At 54.7% G+C, this 16,605-nt stretch overlaps 5 protein-coding genes across 5 annotated transcripts; 3 read left to right on the forward strand and 2 right to left on the reverse strand.

The window, feature by feature from the left end:
- Positions 1-893: 893 nt before the first annotated feature.
- GCG54_00011996 (uncharacterized protein) lies at positions 894-1,745 on the forward strand (the record flags this gene model as incomplete). The annotated part of the gene is made up of 3 exons (XM_045411884.1): positions 894-937; positions 995-1,210; positions 1,247-1,745. The coding sequence occupies 3 exons, from the start codon at positions 894-896 to the stop codon at positions 1,743-1,745; spliced, it is 759 nt and encodes a 252-aa protein (XP_045266757.1).
- A 92-nt stretch (positions 1,746-1,837) lies between these two features.
- On the reverse strand, positions 1,838-2,455 carry GCG54_00011997 (Pre-mRNA-splicing factor cwf18; the record flags this gene model as incomplete). The annotated part of the gene is made up of 1 exon (XM_045411885.1): positions 1,838-2,455. One exon carries the CDS (start codon positions 2,453-2,455, stop codon positions 1,838-1,840), a length of 618 nt encoding a protein of 205 aa, XP_045266758.1.
- A 718-nt stretch (positions 2,456-3,173) lies between these two features.
- Positions 3,174-5,352, forward strand: GCG54_00011998 (uncharacterized protein; the record flags this gene model as incomplete). The annotated part of the gene is made up of 2 exons (XM_045411886.1): positions 3,174-3,177; positions 3,257-5,352. 2 exons carry the CDS (start codon positions 3,174-3,176, stop codon positions 5,350-5,352), a joined length of 2,100 nt encoding a protein of 699 aa, XP_045266759.1.
- Positions 5,353-7,329: 1,977 nt separating this feature from the next.
- On the reverse strand, positions 7,330-8,429 carry GCG54_00011999 (putative membrane protein C16E9.09c; the record flags this gene model as incomplete). The annotated part of the gene is made up of 3 exons (XM_045411887.1): positions 7,330-7,479; positions 7,538-7,843; positions 7,968-8,429. Coding segments are annotated over 3 exons (918 nt in total), but the record flags the coding sequence as incomplete, so codon positions are not given.
- Positions 8,430-8,791: 362 nt separating this feature from the next.
- On the forward strand, positions 8,792-10,705 carry GCG54_00012000 (SWR1-complex protein 4; the record flags this gene model as incomplete). Its single annotated transcript, XM_045411888.1, has 1 exon — positions 8,792-10,705. The coding sequence occupies one exon, from the start codon at positions 8,792-8,794 to the stop codon at positions 10,703-10,705; it is 1,914 nt and encodes a 637-aa protein (XP_045266761.1).
- Positions 10,706-16,605: the final 5,900 nt, after the last annotated feature.

The raw sequence follows: 16,605 nt of genomic DNA on the forward strand, positions 1-16,605 counted from the left end.
TGCCATCCCCCTCCGCAACGTCTTGTGGGACGTCAGGCTGAAGAATGAGGTATGGTCACAGATATTCTGGTGAGGACTGAAGAGGTCTCGGGCCTGAATTGGCTGGCGAAAGACAAAAAGGCCACAGCCTGAGCCAAAAGTGGCTTAGTCCCGGTAGATTCCTAAGTCTGGAGTGTGGCTGGTGCACTGATGCTGCACTCCTCTGCGAAAAGGAGGCTGGAAACCAAGCCAAGCGCGCTCACTTTTCCGTCACTGGCTGCTTTGGCGATGCCAGCTGGCACACTTACGTAAGGCGTGCCGTAGTCCAGGTTCCACGAGCAGTCCAGCACTGCTGTCACCTGTGGATGTGACGTCTCCTTCTGCTGTTTGCGCCTAACCAAACTTCTTTGGTCGTGAAATAATCGATGCCCCGAGCCCGTACACTCACTGGCTTGCAGGTCATCTCACCTCCGTCAGAAAGAGTTCACATCCTTAGCCACAACGACGCTGTTACACCCAAGGCTTAGACTCACATCAATTGGGCAAAACGAAACATTGTCCGACCCGAACCCACCTGCGACACTGCAGATCAAGGTCCTGAAATAGACGACAACCGAGACTGACTGACTGGTTCCGGACGCCAGAACATCAACAATCGACATCTACCGGCGGAACCCATAATCATCGCTAATGCATTCCTATAGAGGACGCGGCGGCCCTCGCCAGCAAACACCGGCCAATGTCCAGTGTCAAAAGTGTCTGAAGAGAGATATGTACAGTACTGCCAGCGGCATCATGCACTTACGCTGACTTTCGCAGAACGTCACTACTCATATGAATGTAAAGAGTCAGCTGCAGCCAGACCCTACGTGTCTCGGCCCTCTCGAACGCAGCAGCTGCGCAACCCCAAACTCATGCCCAAACTGACAAATGATGTGCCGGATGATGCGCAGAGAAAGTCAGTCACACGTATCAGCTTCGCGCCTGGTTTCGTTTATCGCTAACCAAAGTACAGAAAAGGTGTGGCGGATGAGGAGCTTGCGAAGAAAGAGGCTGAGAGAGCCAGGAAGCGAGAATTGGACGAGCGCGACGAGGAACTCATCAGGCAGACAGAGGCAAAACGTCAGCGATCTGAGTCGGTTGATTCTGTTTCCACCATCTCGACCAACCGCTCTGCCTCGCCGCCACCTAGACGTCGTTCCCCGTCACCCGCATCTGCTCGCCGCAGCCTGAGGTCGCCCAAAGACGACAATGGAAGTCGGCGCAGGTCCTTCAGCCGGGAAAGCGATGACGATCGCTCTGTGTCCCGAAAGTCTGCAAGAAGTCGGCAAACGCAATCGCCACCTCGCCGCCGCCAGCGGTCTCTCTCCAGAGATAGCCGCTCTCCTCCGGCCAAAAGTGCCAGGAGATATCGCGAGAGGGACGATGATTACGCAAGGCCCGCTGCTAGACAAAATCAGGCACCCCAGCGTTCTCTTGAATCCCCTGGATCCCGAGAGTCTTCAATGTCGCGTGATGGTGGTGTTCGTGGCAATCGACGGTCTTTGTCCGCATCTCCTGACCGACGGGGCCCAAGATTTGACGATAGTTCAAACCGAGGCGGCGAGAGAAACTTTAGAGGCGCGTCAATTGGCCGATTTGGACGAGGCGGCAGGAACGACAGGCAAGAAAGACAACCGGAGCAGAGACAAGCCCAACGCGAACGCAGTCTCAGTCCATTCAGCAAGAGACTGGCCCTGACGCAGTCGTTGAATACGGGCAGATAGCCGTGGGTATCAATTAGTTGTAGAATCGGTGACATACCCGTCCCCAAGACCATAATACAATGTACTTTTAATGTTCGCAAACAATGCCTTGTTCAGACGGCCAAGTGTTCGTCTAGCTCCCTCTCGCGTCGCTCCTCTTCTTCCTCCTCCCTCTCTCGCACGCGCAGTCCCTCCACTAATGCGACGCCATCTACTCCCGACGCGTTGCCTTCTCCACTTCCTCCCTCGACCTGCTTCGACTTCTGAGCATTGGTGATGCGCTCTCTTACGAGTCTCGCAATGGCGTTGTCCGTCCTGACATTGAGAATCTCCAACTTTTTCTCCAAGTCCCTCTTCAAATCCCAGTTCGGCTTCTTCGGCTGGAGCTTGAACAGATCGATACCCTTATCGTCCTGCGCTTCCTCGGCTGCCTTCTCCTTCACGTCGGCTTCGATATCTGCCGCCTGCTCCTCCAGCGTGGGTTTCTCCAGGTCTTGTATCGGCGGTGCCTCGAAGCCAAGCTTGGGTCCGCGCACTTCGGGGTCGTAGTTGCGGCCCGATAGATGTATCCTTGCGACATCGTTCTCTATTGCAGGTGCCGACCCTTCACGTTCTGACTCTGGCGGCACGACTTCGTCTCCGGGCTGTTTCCTCTTGAGATTTTTGAGCTTCGCAAGGCGGGCTTTCCGGTCGTCGGCGGCCGCGCTTAGGCTCGCGTGTGAGCTCGACATTATGGCGTTGCAGAGCAGGTTGTGTGCTTGGGCGTGAAGTCACGGGTTTTCGATTTGAAGGTCTCTAGGGTGGTATAAGATGGGCGTCGCTCTCTTGAGGCGGGTTTGGTCCAAGTACGCCACGAAGTCGGAGGTTGCTAGTTGGATAGGCAGGGTAGTTTCGTTACGGGCTGAAATTTATTAGAGGTAGACCAACTGGAAGCTGGAACGCGGCGCACGGCAGGATCCAATGCTTCCACATTGCGCTAAGAAACGGCCGCACGGACTATTTGTTGGCACCTGCCGCTGCGCTTAAGCGCGAAGGTGGTTAGCAGGGGTCCGAATCTCCCCAGCGTCATCTGAAAATCTACATTCTCAATTTCTGTTTCTTCAATTTTCTCACAGCAATCCATCCAGACCGTACGCTGGATCTCTCAGTCTCACTGGCCCTTTGATAAACGGACCTACACATGCTCCGGGCCATTATTTGCAAGCCATGTCTGCAGCGATATCAGCAGCTTGGCCTTCGGCCTTTCACCACTTGCAGAGGCTACTTGCTGCCTCAAGATGCCACACGTGAGGGGGACAAATTCATACAGTTTATCAACAAGAAGACAGAAGCTGCTCGCAAAGAAAACCTTCAACACACCAAAAATTCTCCGCCTACAGAGCAACAGGAATCAGGCACACAGGAACCTAACGGTCCAAAAGCTTATTCTCCTCCTCACTTGATCAAACTATGGGTTCAAGAGTCGAAACACAACAAAATTGATCAAGCCATCCGATGGAGTTATCTGCACCATGTACTCGATAAAAACCAAGTCAAGGCTTGGGAAGAGTGGAAGCATGGCTTCGCAAACATCATCGAATGTCTGGCGGGACACGCAACCAGCAGTCCACCGGCTCGACTCCTCGAAGACGAAGCTTTCGAGAGCGCCATCAACGATTGGTCTTCCTGGGACAACAGAAAGAGAGAGGAGCTATTCAACACCGTTATTCTTTCGGCTCTGTGGTTCTGTCCTGGTAGAGCAGTTGATGTCCTGCAGACTATCACACAGGATTGGCAGCCGCCAGCTTATGCTATGGTAGATGCCATCCACTTCCTCGCCATGTGGCAAATAGAGCTTCGCGGAGATGAACTCCAGACTCACGCTGCAGCTCTGTGTGACTTCGTGTTGGGGCGCGAGTTTCTCGTGCGCAGGCGCGATAACGGGCGTTTCGAAAACATGCGTTTGCGACAAAACACCATCCACAACCTTATGAGATATGTCGACCCTGCACGAATACATGCCCTATACGAAGTCTTATCTAAACAGGGGCATCCGCTGCATCTGAACACCCTCTTCAAATTTGCTCATCGCTTATCTTCGGCGCCGGTCTACAAGCAAGCGTCACTTGAAATAGCTATCCGCGCAATGCAAGCAGAGGGCAAAGGAAAAGGAAAAGGACAGGCCAACGGAGACCTCCAAGGTTCAGCTTGGCGAAGTCTTTGTACATCGATATTGTCTTTGAATCCTGGAGACGTCGCACACGGCGAGTTCTCGGCCGCGGATGCGTTTAGCGTGCTGCTTGAGCATGGTTTCGTTCCCAACATGATCAACTACACGGCAATGATTCGGAACCTTTGCTCGTCGGGCGCGACTGAAAAGGCTTGGAAAGTTTACGAGGCGATGAAGGGGAGTGGTATCGAGCCAGATTCGGTACTCCTCAGCACCTTGCTTGACGGCGCCAAGATGGAAAACTTGTCAGGGGTCATCAACAAGATTGTGGAGGAAGCCATCCGACTCAAAGCTGTGGACACCGTCTTTATGAATGACCTCTTGTACTCGATCCTTCACTTTTCTGAACTTGAGGCCAGTGAGAAGCGGAAGCTAGGCCGGGCTAGCGTCATACCAGCCTTCGGCCCTATGCTTTACTACTACTCCAAAGCCTTCAACCTAGCCCCTCTGCAGGCTCTTATTCCTATGAACCTCTCAATGCACATTCAGCAGTACGGAAACAACTTGCCCCCAGAACGGCAGTTGGCTCGGCAGGTGTTTCCCGGTCTCGACGCAGCTACTTCCGCGGTCAGGAAAAAGATGGACCCGACAGCATCCACGCTGGGTATCATGTTCATCGCCTTCGTCAAGAATCTCGCGCAACCGATTAAGCTCATCTCCTTATACGCCTACCTCCGACAACTGATCATCAACAGGCATCCCATGGCAGTACAGCACGTTAAAGAGAAGGGCACCTTCATGTACGACGTAATTCTCAAGGCCCTCATGGGGCACAAACACATGCAGCGACCAGCACTGGACATCGTCGGCGACATGCTCCATGATACCCTCGGGGAACGGGAGGCCAGCGAGAAAGAAACAAACGCCAGCCAAGAAACACAACTCCATCCACCCCCGAGCATTTACACCTGGAATATTCTTCTTGCCGGTTTCCTATTCAACCGAGACAAGGAGACCGGCGGCAGGATTCGCACGATGATGATGCAAAAGGGCGTCGAGCCGAACGAAGTCACCTGGAATACCCTCATTTCAGGCTACGCTGGGCTGCAGGATGTCGGAAAGACAGTGCAATCGCTGAAAAGCCTCGAGCGTGCCGGCTATGAGGCGAGTGATTTCACCATCAGGGGTTTCTCGAGGTTGGTGAACAAGGAGAGGGCGTTTCACCACATGGAGAAGGGTTTGGATCTGGCCAAGGTCAAGGAGAATGCGGCAACCATGACGAGTCTGGAGCAAGCCGCGCCAGACAATATCGGTTCCAGTGCCTGGAGAGTGAACCTGGACGACCGACCTCCAAACACGCCGAGGCACCCCGTTCGGATCGTCAAGGTGAAGTATGGGAACCAGTTGTTTCGAAAGATTGAACGACCGGGACCAGTGTCTGAGAAGACAAGCGAGCAAGGGATGATTAGATATGTATAATAGAAATGATACCAAGCGAGAGAGACAGGACTTATTCGCCTCTCAGAAATGGAACTCGTATGGGCCGATGAAAAACATTCTTTTGATAATGTGATGCTTACCCTACATAGGTGATTTAAATCTCACTTAAGTGCGTCGCGCCTGCTAGAGACGTCCCAGATGTCTGTTCAGCTTAGCGTACAAGGTAGCGCTGTCCTCATAGCAACTCATCTCCCAGATCAATTCACTGTCTCTATATTACACAGCAAGCGACGCGAAGATTCTGCGCAAGATGGAATGCCTGCAGACCTTGTGCTTAATGACTAATAGAGTGAGGGGGTCAAAAGAGTTCACCACTCTGGTGTCGAACGGGGGCTACATCTCTTGGTACACATGCTAGGACATCTCGCTCGGGTCGGTCGGTCGGTATCGGTCGGGGGAGGGCAGCCTGTCGTCGAGTAGGTATCGGGGGGTCTCGATCGGGTTTCGAACGCTCGTCCTGGGCGATACCGCTTACTCAACAGTTTGACCTGAACCACTACGCCTTAGTGGAATGCCTTCTACTATCAGTGAGATATCTTGGGGATCAAGCCGTGTAAGTAGGTCCTCTTCGTTGTTGTTTCGTTCTCAATGGGAAGCAGCGGGTGGGTAAGGGGGCTGGGTGAAAGGTGCGAGGTGAGAGGTGAAAGTCGAGTTTATATTAGGATGAAATTCGCTTACGACAGGCAACCATCACGGGCACGTGGACGAACTTCAGAAGTCGGGTTTCAAGGTCGGGCCCGAATTCGGGTCTACCGGAGATCTCACTGGGAAAATGCCCTGTGGAAAAGGGACTGGGCGTGAGGCTTCAGGAATGAAATAGAGGTATCGTGATACCAAGGGACGAGATGGGAAGGTGCTCAACACGGCGAAGAAACCATACCAAGAAGTTATGTCAATAAGCTACTTGAAAGTGTGACCCAGATCAACTTCAATATGACTATGCACTATCATGTGATATTCTGCTGGCATTGGTAACGATCTACAAGACCAGTACTCCCTTCTTACCCCTGGGATCACCGAGAGACCAGACTTCTACCAATATCTACAGCATGTATAAGATCCCCTTCCGTTTGTTGTAGTCCGGGTTATTCTCAACCCTTCTAGCTTCGTTCGAATGATTCTTTGCCGCCGACATGTTAACAGGCCAAGTGACTTTCGACAGAAGACGCGTGTGACACAAACTCATTGACACGCAAGACGCTGGGCGACACAATAAATATCTACGGCATGCAAATAGATTAATCAAGAACATCTTCTGGAAATACTCGCTAACTCGTAGCAGATAGACGCGAAGACTGGGTTACTCAGACTCAGTAGGCTATGCCGATACGGATCATGAAGAGATGTGGGTTGGCGTCTGAGGTGAGCTTGAGATAACCATTACAACTTCAACATAATACACATAAACCCGACCACATTTCCATCAAAGAAACATAAGTGGAAGCAGCTGCTTTGGGGGGGGGGGGGGGGACGGGNGAGGGGGGGGGGGGGGGGGGGGGGGGGGGGGGGGGGATACGTGCCCTCCAGAGACAGCTTTGGGCATCCCGCAGCCCATGGAGAGCAATGTTGGAAGGTCATGTTCTCAGCTTTCAAGCGGACTCACGATTTGCAGGCAAAAGAACTGATCGCATTGCGTTCCTCTTCCACAGCCGGCCTGCTATGGACACTGCTTTCCATGCCTCTCTTGAAGTCAAGTAATAGCCAAATAAGGTCGACACAAGGTACTGCTAATTCAACTTTTGACATGTGCTTCGTTGACCGAGCCTCGCTATAGTAGCTACAGATGGTGTGTATATCATTACAGTCCGTTTCCCCAGCCGAGCCAACATGAGCATTTCAGACAGGGCAATCAAACGGCCCTCCTCCAGTCCCGGCATGAATGCATACCAAGGTCGTCCGACCCTCCAAACTCCTGCATGCTCTGGTAAACCAAAAACTTCCCCTTTTTAAATTTCTTTACGTGAGCTTCTGCTTGATGAAGAAGGACCGCAGATGCGACAGCTGCCAGGTGCAAGTGACGGCAAGCACGACAAGCTGGATGAGCATCCATCGGATAACACGGGCGTTGGTGGACTCGGACTGGTCACGGAATTCGGCTTCGCGCTCCTATTTGTTGGTCAGCAAGGTCCCGAACAAACTATACAATACGGGAGAGACAACGTACACGCTGGAAGACCTGTTCTCTGCGGATGTCGGAAAGGCGGTTGTTAAGGTCCTTGACACGGGTGGCGATATCCTCGAGCTTGCTCTTGTCAGAGCTCTCAATCTCGCTGCTTTCGCCGATAGCGAGGTCAAGCGTCAGACGGATGCCACCGTTGTGGGAGTGCTGAGAGAGCCAGCCGGCGCGGCCAGAGGTGGAGGACGGGGTGAAGCAGAGCATGTGGTCGCCGGCATCGGCAGCCGTGAAGGTGAAGCGGCCAGAAGCAGAGCCGCGCTGGGAGACGACGCGGTGGTCGTTGTCGAAGGTTTCCTAGAAAGATTTACAATTAGGTTTTGTCTCTCATGGAAGCAATTGCACTTGGATCTTTGCAACTCGCAGCATCCTGGGTCTATGGAGCTCCAGAGGGATGATGCAAGCTCAGGGGGTAGCTTACATCGACCGAGATGTAGATGCTGAGACCATCGTGCTTGGCCCACTGGTTGATCCTGTCATCCCACTCCTCAGCCGTGTAGTGGCCAACAACGAGCGTATCCTTAGGGAGCTCCTCGAAGAAGCACTTAGGCGAGGTGCCGTCGATATAGAAGTAGAGCGCCTGCGCGACGGCGCTCATCGAGAGCAGGGGGAGAAACGGTCTCATCTTGTGCGACGGTGCGAAGCGAATTGACGGGATGGGAGATTGATCGAATCGTGGGGGAGCGGTGGGTTCGCGATTTCGTGCTCGTCGACCGTTGTCCTTCTTCTTCTGCCGGGGCTCGAGGGGGTGGACGTTGGAATTGGAGATGTCGTCTCGAACAGATAGCGCCAGATCAGCCAATTGCTGGTACCCACAATAAAGTCCCAAGGTGCGCGGGAGGTCGAAGCTGCCACGTTCGAAAAATTGGCGGCCGACAAGGGTGGCATTGACCTTTTACAGGTGGGTCACGTGCGGTTCAGAAAGAGAGCCTGCGCGCAGGATGCGACCTCGCGTCGTCGATTTGAGAGAATGCAGCACTTCCGGGGCCCTTGCCGCCATCGATCAATCGACTTTTTTTCAATTCTCTCCATCACTGCGCATCACGACACGACAAAATTAAATTTTTAATACGAGAAAATTCCTGCGAAAATTTCGATACCCATATCCTTGATGCACGCGCCCGACTGGTGATGATTTGATGCGACCAAGTCGACCCGTCGCCGTCAATTAAAAATCCACCTCGACTGGCCGCCCGATCGTGAACGAACGTCCTTTCCACCGACTCACCTCTCTCTGCCGCCACAATGACTTCTTCCGACGTACGAGACGTGCTCAACCTCCCCGACAGCCATGGCGGCCCGCGCCCAGCAAAGAAGCAAAAGACCTCTGCCCCGCGTCCCAACCTGAAAGGTCTTGCGCGAGAGGTTCAGAACTTGGGCGGCGACAATCCCATCGCAATCGTACCCGAGGTCTCGATATTCAAGAAGCGGCGATTTGCGAGCAGGAAACCGGCCTCTAAGTGGGTGCTGAAGTCGTTTACAAACTCGGCACGAGGCGACAGCGGCGCACTGGTATTGAAGCACTGGCGGAGGAAGACGAGAGGACCCGAGAATGGTGCGGCACCGGCAGAGGGCGATGCGGAAATGAATGACGCGGATAGCGAGGCAGCTGCGAAGCCGGAAGACTCGTCGTTTGCTAAGTACAACGTCGAGGTGGACGTGCCGCAGTACAGCGAGGACCAGTACAGGACAAACCTGCAGAGCGACGACTGGACCAAGGAGGAGACGGACTACTTGCTCACCCTGGTCAAGGACTTTGACCTCCGATGGCCGATCATATGGGATCGTTACGACTACCTACCAGAGGCCATCAATGGGGAGGCTTCGGCGGACGGGGACGAGAGTAAGGCTATCATTCCCGTACCAAAGCCGAGGACAATGGAAGATCTGAAGGCACGGTATTACGAGGTTGCGGCGAAGATGATGGCAGTTCAGAAGCCCGTCCAGTACATGACTCAACCAGAGTACGCCCTCCATGAGCTCATGGCCAATTTCAATCCAAATCAGGAGAAGATGCGGAAGGACTTTGCGAACAACGCTCTAACGAGATCCAAGGAGGAGGCCAAGGAGGAGGAGTCCCTCTTGCTAGAGATCAAGCGTATCCTCGCGCGCAGTGACCGCTTCAACGAGGAGCGTCGGGAGCTGTACAACCGTCTGGATTACCCGCATACCGACCAAGACATAAGTGCCTTCAAGTCGAGTGCGGGGCTTCAGACACTATTACAGAATCTGATGAACGCCGACAAATCCAAGAAGCGGAAGTCTATCATGGCGGCAGACGGTGCCAGCCCTGCTACGCCTGCAGGTCAACAGGCTGCAGCGCCAGAGACCGCCAACCGTCGCGAGAGTATCGCCGCCGCCGCCGCCGCTGCACCTCCGGAAAAGCCACACAAGGAGCCCCCCAGCAGCGCCGCTCAGACACCGACAGCGCCCGCCGGCGGCAAGAAGGGCCAGCAGCAGCAGGAACGCCGCAAGCTCTCCGAAGCCGAGCAATTTGTCTATGGTGTTTCGCACCACGATCGCTTGTCCAGCGGCCCAACGTTCCGATATGAGAAGATCAACAAGCTGTTCACACACAAATCCAACCAACAGCAGTTGCGTATCATGAATACGCTAAATGAACTCGACATTCCGCCGCGGCTTGTCATGCCTACTGCCGCGGTCACTGCCCAGTACGAACAGCTGTTGGGTGCCGTTAATAGTTTGCTCGACGCTAGAAAAGTCACGGACAAGGTTGATGCCGAAGTTAAGATTGAGATGGCTAAGAAAGCGGAGCGAGAGAAGGCCAACGCGCCACCAGAGCCTGAGACGGGCTCGGAAACTAAGGATGGCGAGGAAGTCGAGAGGCCTGCTGAGAAAGAAGGAGACAAGCCTGCAGAAGGGGAGAAGAAAGCAGAAGCGGCAGCCGGGGAAGCTGCAAAGACGGACGAACCGAAGACCAACGGCGAGCAAGACAATGCCGAGGCAGCCCCGGCCACGAACGGCGAAGAACCGGGTGCAGCGCCGGACGCCGCGGGCGACGGCAAGGGCGACGCGGATAAGGAAAAGGAGAAGTCGGCTCGGCCGGGGAGTAGCGGAGCATCAAACAAGCGAAGCGCAAGCGTACTAGATGGCGGTGGCGCAAATGACGACAAGAGCGCGAAGAGGCAAAAGAAGTGAAGTATCTTCGAAGTACCATCTGACAACGATGTACTTGTCGACGCTAGGCGCTGTGATGAGGTAGCCGAGATGCGTCACTCATGAGCAGGGACGAGGTTGAGGAAGATACTCGAAGGAACGAGAGCATCTTTGCTACCCCCTGGCTCTATGGTGCGAGTTGCGAGAGGGGTGGATATCGCTCGAGGGCCGCATGTCTGGCCCGGCGTCGTGTCAGGATTGTTTGTAGAGATAGAGATGCCCAAGGGTTTACGAGCATTGGAGGAGAAACACCCGCCTCTAGATCCGATGACAGGAAAAGAAATTTGAAACGACGAAATGAAAAGCAATTGCGGTCCGCATCCTTGCCAGGTGATGCCTTGCGTGGGGGATGTGATGTGGGCAGGGGGGTTCTCTGGATGATCGGCCCTTGTCTTTTGCTTGAGCGAGGTAGCAGCCATGATGAAACGGCCGAGATAACGTCGAGCCCAGCCGGCGAGCCATATGGGCCACTGCATGATGTGTGTTGACGGGGATGCATACACGCGGCGGAAGGAGAGGAGGCTGGTCTTGTTTCGGTGCCCGCCTTCTGTGGTCCCGCGCTTAGAAGTGCGCCATGAGATGATGTCAGGGGTAGCGGCAGGTCAGATGTTCCTTCTGAGACAAATGAAAGTGGAAATGGAAAAAGGGACCACAGCGGAAGGCGCCTTTGCCTCCTTTGTTCTTACGACATGGAAATCACGATAGATAAGGATGGAAGGGGTTTACAGTGGGCGGATGGGCAGTTGAAGTTGAGCCGGGACGTGACGTCTCATTAAGCAAGATGCAGCTCATCGGCGGCTGCAGGTGAGGCGACTGGCTTAATATAGCAGCGGCAGCTAAAAATATCGACGTGGAGAGGCGGTTATGTTGGACTGACGTGCTGCATGCTTGCTCCGTCCCCGGACGGCGAGGTGACGGCCGGGGGTGGTTCGGGCAGATGGGTTTCCCAGAAGGGAAGAGACGGATTCACGGGTTCATGAGGGCGTCCCGGATGTATGGTCCTGCATCATTGAGGTTGGTCGAGCGGCCCAATGACGGGAGGTCGTCTGGACGAACTTGGTGATTGTGGCTCTTTCGACGCCACGATCAAGCAGGTTGGTTTGCTTCCAGGGTCTCCCGTCGGCGAGTCTTCTGTGAACACACGGATGGGGTGAGGCGTCTAAAGCAGGCCGCGTATTTGCCCATCTGGAGATCTTGGTCTGCGGGGTGCGGAACAGGTGTTCGTTGGGATGGCGGTGTGGTGGTGAGGATGGTCGACGAGCGTGACGCTGAGCGATCCCGCTGGCATGGGCACGGAGAACATTGAGGGGCGTCACGCTGACGATGATGACTGGATGTTGATTTGTTTCTGCGGGAACCTGTTGCTCGGCGCATAGAGAACTTGGCGGCTAGGAAAGAGAGTGTGTGAAATCACAAAGTGGAAGTTCGTCGGGATGGGAGATCGCCAATCTCAAGCTAGGGCGCGGCCAAAGCATGTGGCATGTGGTTGATACCGGGAGTTATTAATAGGTTGTAGACGCTCCGGTGCTGCATAGATCTCCGCGATATGGTTAAATCCCATGTGGAGAACAGGTTCCAGAAAGGAGACAAAGGCGAGCAGGACCAGATGTTGAAAGGAGATGTTGTCGTTGAGTGAGCGCTTAATAGGCGCTTAGACGGAAGCGAGACACGCCATTGGCTGGAGGAGGCTGGACTTCGAGCAGGTATCGTGTGATTGAGATGCGGTGCCGTGCATTCTCGGAGAATTTGTTGACCCAATATTAGAAACAATTGTTTCCTTCATTTGCAAAAGACGGGAGCTTCGTTCTCGCTTTGGCTGCCAGAGTTCAAGTCGTTGCGTGGCAAGTGGGTAAGGTCGTGGCAGGTAGGTAATGTAAGTGGTGAACGTTGGTGGAAAGTTGCGGTCAAAATGAAGACGAAGCATGCCCTGTCCCTGCCAGCAATCCCATGCCAACGGAGCAAGGGCCAGTCAGCTTATCTCGGGTCAGCATGCGTGAATAGTCACGTGAGCATGCTACTTGCATAAGGTAAGGTGTCTGCGAGAAGGTGCCAGCAAGAGAGACGCAGATGTTGAGGCTTGTGGCAGGAATAGTATTCAAGATGCATTGCAATCTTCCATGACAGCAGGTGCAATCACAGACAAGGTGGACGAAAACCAAAGTGCATCCTTCCCGTGGTCAGGGAGCAGGTACGTACCGTGGTGGGCGTTCCTGGTGCACCACGCGGGCCAGTGGTCCTGGCACCAGCTGGACTGACATGACGGGCAAGAACAGAAGGTACCTGAGGACTTGTCTTCAGGAGCGCCGGGCGGGGGCGACCTGGGCGTTCCGTCGGCAAACACGCGTCTAGACGGGCTCGCTAGCCCCCAGTTCACCTACAGGCTAGGTACCTTAGGTTGGTACCAACCTGGGACGTCAAAAGCGGCTCCGCGGCGTAGAATAGTCGCCAAACGCCAAAGAAACAGAACCAACACCAACACAACAACTTGCAAGGTGTTTTTTTTGTGCAACCATCCTCGATCTGACCCAGGCACACCCACCTGCCTGAATGTTGGAAAGAGTGCCCTCGGTGTGCTGCACGGTCTTTTTGCTCGCTGGGAAGGCAGATACGTACCTAACCTACCCTTTACCTCGACTCGACCCTCTCTCACGAAGGGTATGGAAGCAGGCAGGCAGACATGCATCTCACAACAAACCCCCACCAGTGTCGCTTGTCGATGCCCGAGACGACGTGGACGGTGGACTCCATGGGCTCCCCGCCCCATCATTTCCCCCCCTGCTCCCGTCGGCGGCCTGATGTGGAGGAAGAGCGGGAAAGACACCGATATGAGAGAAGCGCCTGGGAGCCATGCCAGCCAGCCACGGTACCGAGGCACACAGCTTTTGACGTTGGCGTTGGCGCTTTGGAATCATGGTTATCAACCTCAACGTGTGTTGGTGCTGGTTGCCTCAGGTGCTGCTGTGCCCTTCTTCGCAACGCAATTGCTTCTTTGAGCAAAGTCACCGACTAGAACATGCCGGCCCACCTGGTTCCAACAGGTCATCTTTCACCATGCACATACCATGGTTCGACCAACCAACTGACCTGCGTTGAGCAGCATCGGCAACCTTGCATCCAAAGAGTACTTACCAACACTGACGCTGCATCAGGCTCGGTGTCGCTTGCATGCAAAACGTCCGGAATGGGCCGCCAACCTCCTGCTGCCCAGCATTTGGTCCTCGGTGCCATCAGTCATCGAACGCCAGGAATAGAATCGTGCATAAGATCGGATGGGACAAGACTGCCCTCGCGGATAGTGGCTACCCATTCAAGAACCAACGGCATCCGTTCCAGCGGCCTTGTTTTCTCCAGGCCCTCGCTCTCGCCCTCCCCGAGAAGGGCTCGAATTTCAGTCCATACGCGGGCCTCCGATCGCTGAGGTGACAGACAACAACGCCGACGCCAACCAGGACCCGGCCACACACACAACCTTGCCTTGCCTTGTCTCCAGGACCATGCAACTCTCGCTCTCACATCCTCATCACACATCCCTGACCGCCCGACCTCATCGAAAGTTACCTGCCAAAGGAGATTGGCCTAACCTTCTCCTCCACATTTTCATCTCCTCAGAGGCTCTGCGCCTTGTGCCGTCCTGGAACCGTCTTCCTGCCTGCTTGCCCTGGGGGAGGCACCGTCCACAATTCATACCGTCACTTCCGTCCCCCGTCTGGTGACGACACGATACCACAGAAAACGGGACAAGACAAGGGTTTTCTTTCTCGACTCCTCTCCTTCTCGAATTGACGCTTGCCCCACCCTTTTCTTCGTTCTTCCATCTTGGCCTTACGGATACCTACCATCCTCGCAATCGTCAACCATCCTTGCAACCTCGGTCCTCCGAGCGGCGCTTCACTCCATTTGATCAAACTGATCTGCTTCCATTTCCCCGCCCACCTCGCTCACCCGCCACCCAAACGCCATGCAACGCTGCAGATGAAAGGCATGCTGCATTTGCTAGCAACTCTTCAACCCTTACCGTCAACCCCGAGAAGCCACGAGCCATCGCCGTGTCATATTGCTCTGGGTCTCGCGGGATGATGCCCAGACGCCACCCAGAGGCGCAAAGTTCAAGGTTGTTGTCTGTTTGCTGCTATTGCCACGACCCGGTACTCCACTACGCGGGTGTCATTCCGCATTGGTCTGATCTTTTGATGCGACACAGACGAACGAGAGACGCGGCCCGGAGAGGCGACTGCGGCCACACTCATTTAATTCAACTTACCCATGCCCGAGCCATCTCTTCGCCAGACCCCCGCCCGTCTTGCTTGCTCGACGGCCCTGCTACGTATCTGCCAGCATCATGAGACGACTTTCCCTCAATTTCTGGTCGTCTCATTACCGAAGCAGCCATGTATGGCGACAGTTCGGGGGCTCCACCGGAGCCAAGCCTTGAACTCTCCGACCAATCGATCGGAGGTAACCGACACGATGCCAGACCGAGTGCGACATGACATGCAACGGAGTCATCTAGGAGCCGTTCGCGCCAAACTTTTCTTGAGTTGAAGGGAATAATCACTCCTCATTCATCCATTACGGCGGCCGATGCGGCGTCTACCGGAAATGGTTGAGTAAGGCGACTTGACGGCCTCTAATACGGATACGCATTCTGCCTTGCCTTGAACGTCAGACTCGGCACCTCTTCTTGGCTGCAAGTCCGGCTGGGTAAAGCATACCACACGCACTTCATGCGCAATAGACGGTGAAGGAGGTGTGCGCGTGTGTGCGTCTGAGTGTGACTGTATGTCAGCACTTGTGCAGCAAAATCGCGATAACCGCATCAGCGTGTTTGCGGCAGACTGCGCCTATGCGGACCGCATCACGTCGCCCATGGCACCCTAGGCTGACTGCCATTTGGACTGCATCGTTCGTCCCCCAGACGAGAAAGAAACCCTTGACGGAAGGTCAACGCGGCAGCTGAAGGATTGTGCCGTTACGTCAATATGGCTCTTCACCCACTGCACAGCGATATGGTACGGCGTAGGTCCGGATGCCGCAAGACGAAACTATCGATCTGACCCGGTCCTGGTTGCTAAGATTGGACTGCCGGAGAGGTTGGGCCAGTTTCCATCCAAGAAGGGCTCATCCGTCTCGTCACAGCACATGTGTCGAGTGGTATTACCCTGTCCTCAACCACTTTCCCTCAACCCATCTGAGGCTTCCCGTTGGCTGCAGCTCTCATTCTGACGGGCCAATGGGGACGATCATGTCGTCTAGCTGGCATCACGGTGGGTGGGCGTGGTGGGGCACGGCGGTAAAGACACCCGAGCGGAGGGCGACACTGGAACTGGAGCGGTAGTTTTCGTGCGCCAGAGCGGGTGTGCGAACAGATTGGGCGAGGCGGTCGAGTCGGGTAACTGGCTTCGGCCGATGATCCATGCTTCGATCCAGCTGGCTCCGGTGTATGTGTGTGTGTCGAGCCTTTTGGCGCTTTTTCTTTCCTTCTTCTCCGCACCTCTCACCTCAAACACACGCCCTGCTGCGACAAGCGCTACGCCAGACAAAGACGGGAGGGAGATGGGGTGCAAGAGGTAACAGGAAACACTTTGACCGCCGCCGTCGGAGCCGACGGTGCAATTGCCTTACCGTCTACAGCACCTTATCCGTGAATGCGCGACGCGATGAAGAGACGAGACGACACGAGACGAGCGGATCGGTCCCGGGCAAAGCTGGGGTAAATAAAGTCTATCAAACTTGCGCTGAAAGTGTCCAACAGTTGCCATCTCCACCCAGCAACCAAGAGCGATGGAGCTAAAAATAATCCACCATGGCCTGCATCCCAGTCCATCGACATCGGAAGATTAACGTTTCTGTTTCACCCCTTGACCCATCAGAGGAACGGAAGT

The sequence above is a fragment of the Colletotrichum gloeosporioides genome (genome assembly GCF_011800055.1).
Source record: "Colletotrichum gloeosporioides strain Lc1 chromosome Unknown consensus_28, whole genome shotgun sequence".
Taxonomy (NCBI): Eukaryota; Fungi; Ascomycota; class Sordariomycetes; order Glomerellales; family Glomerellaceae; genus Colletotrichum; species Colletotrichum gloeosporioides.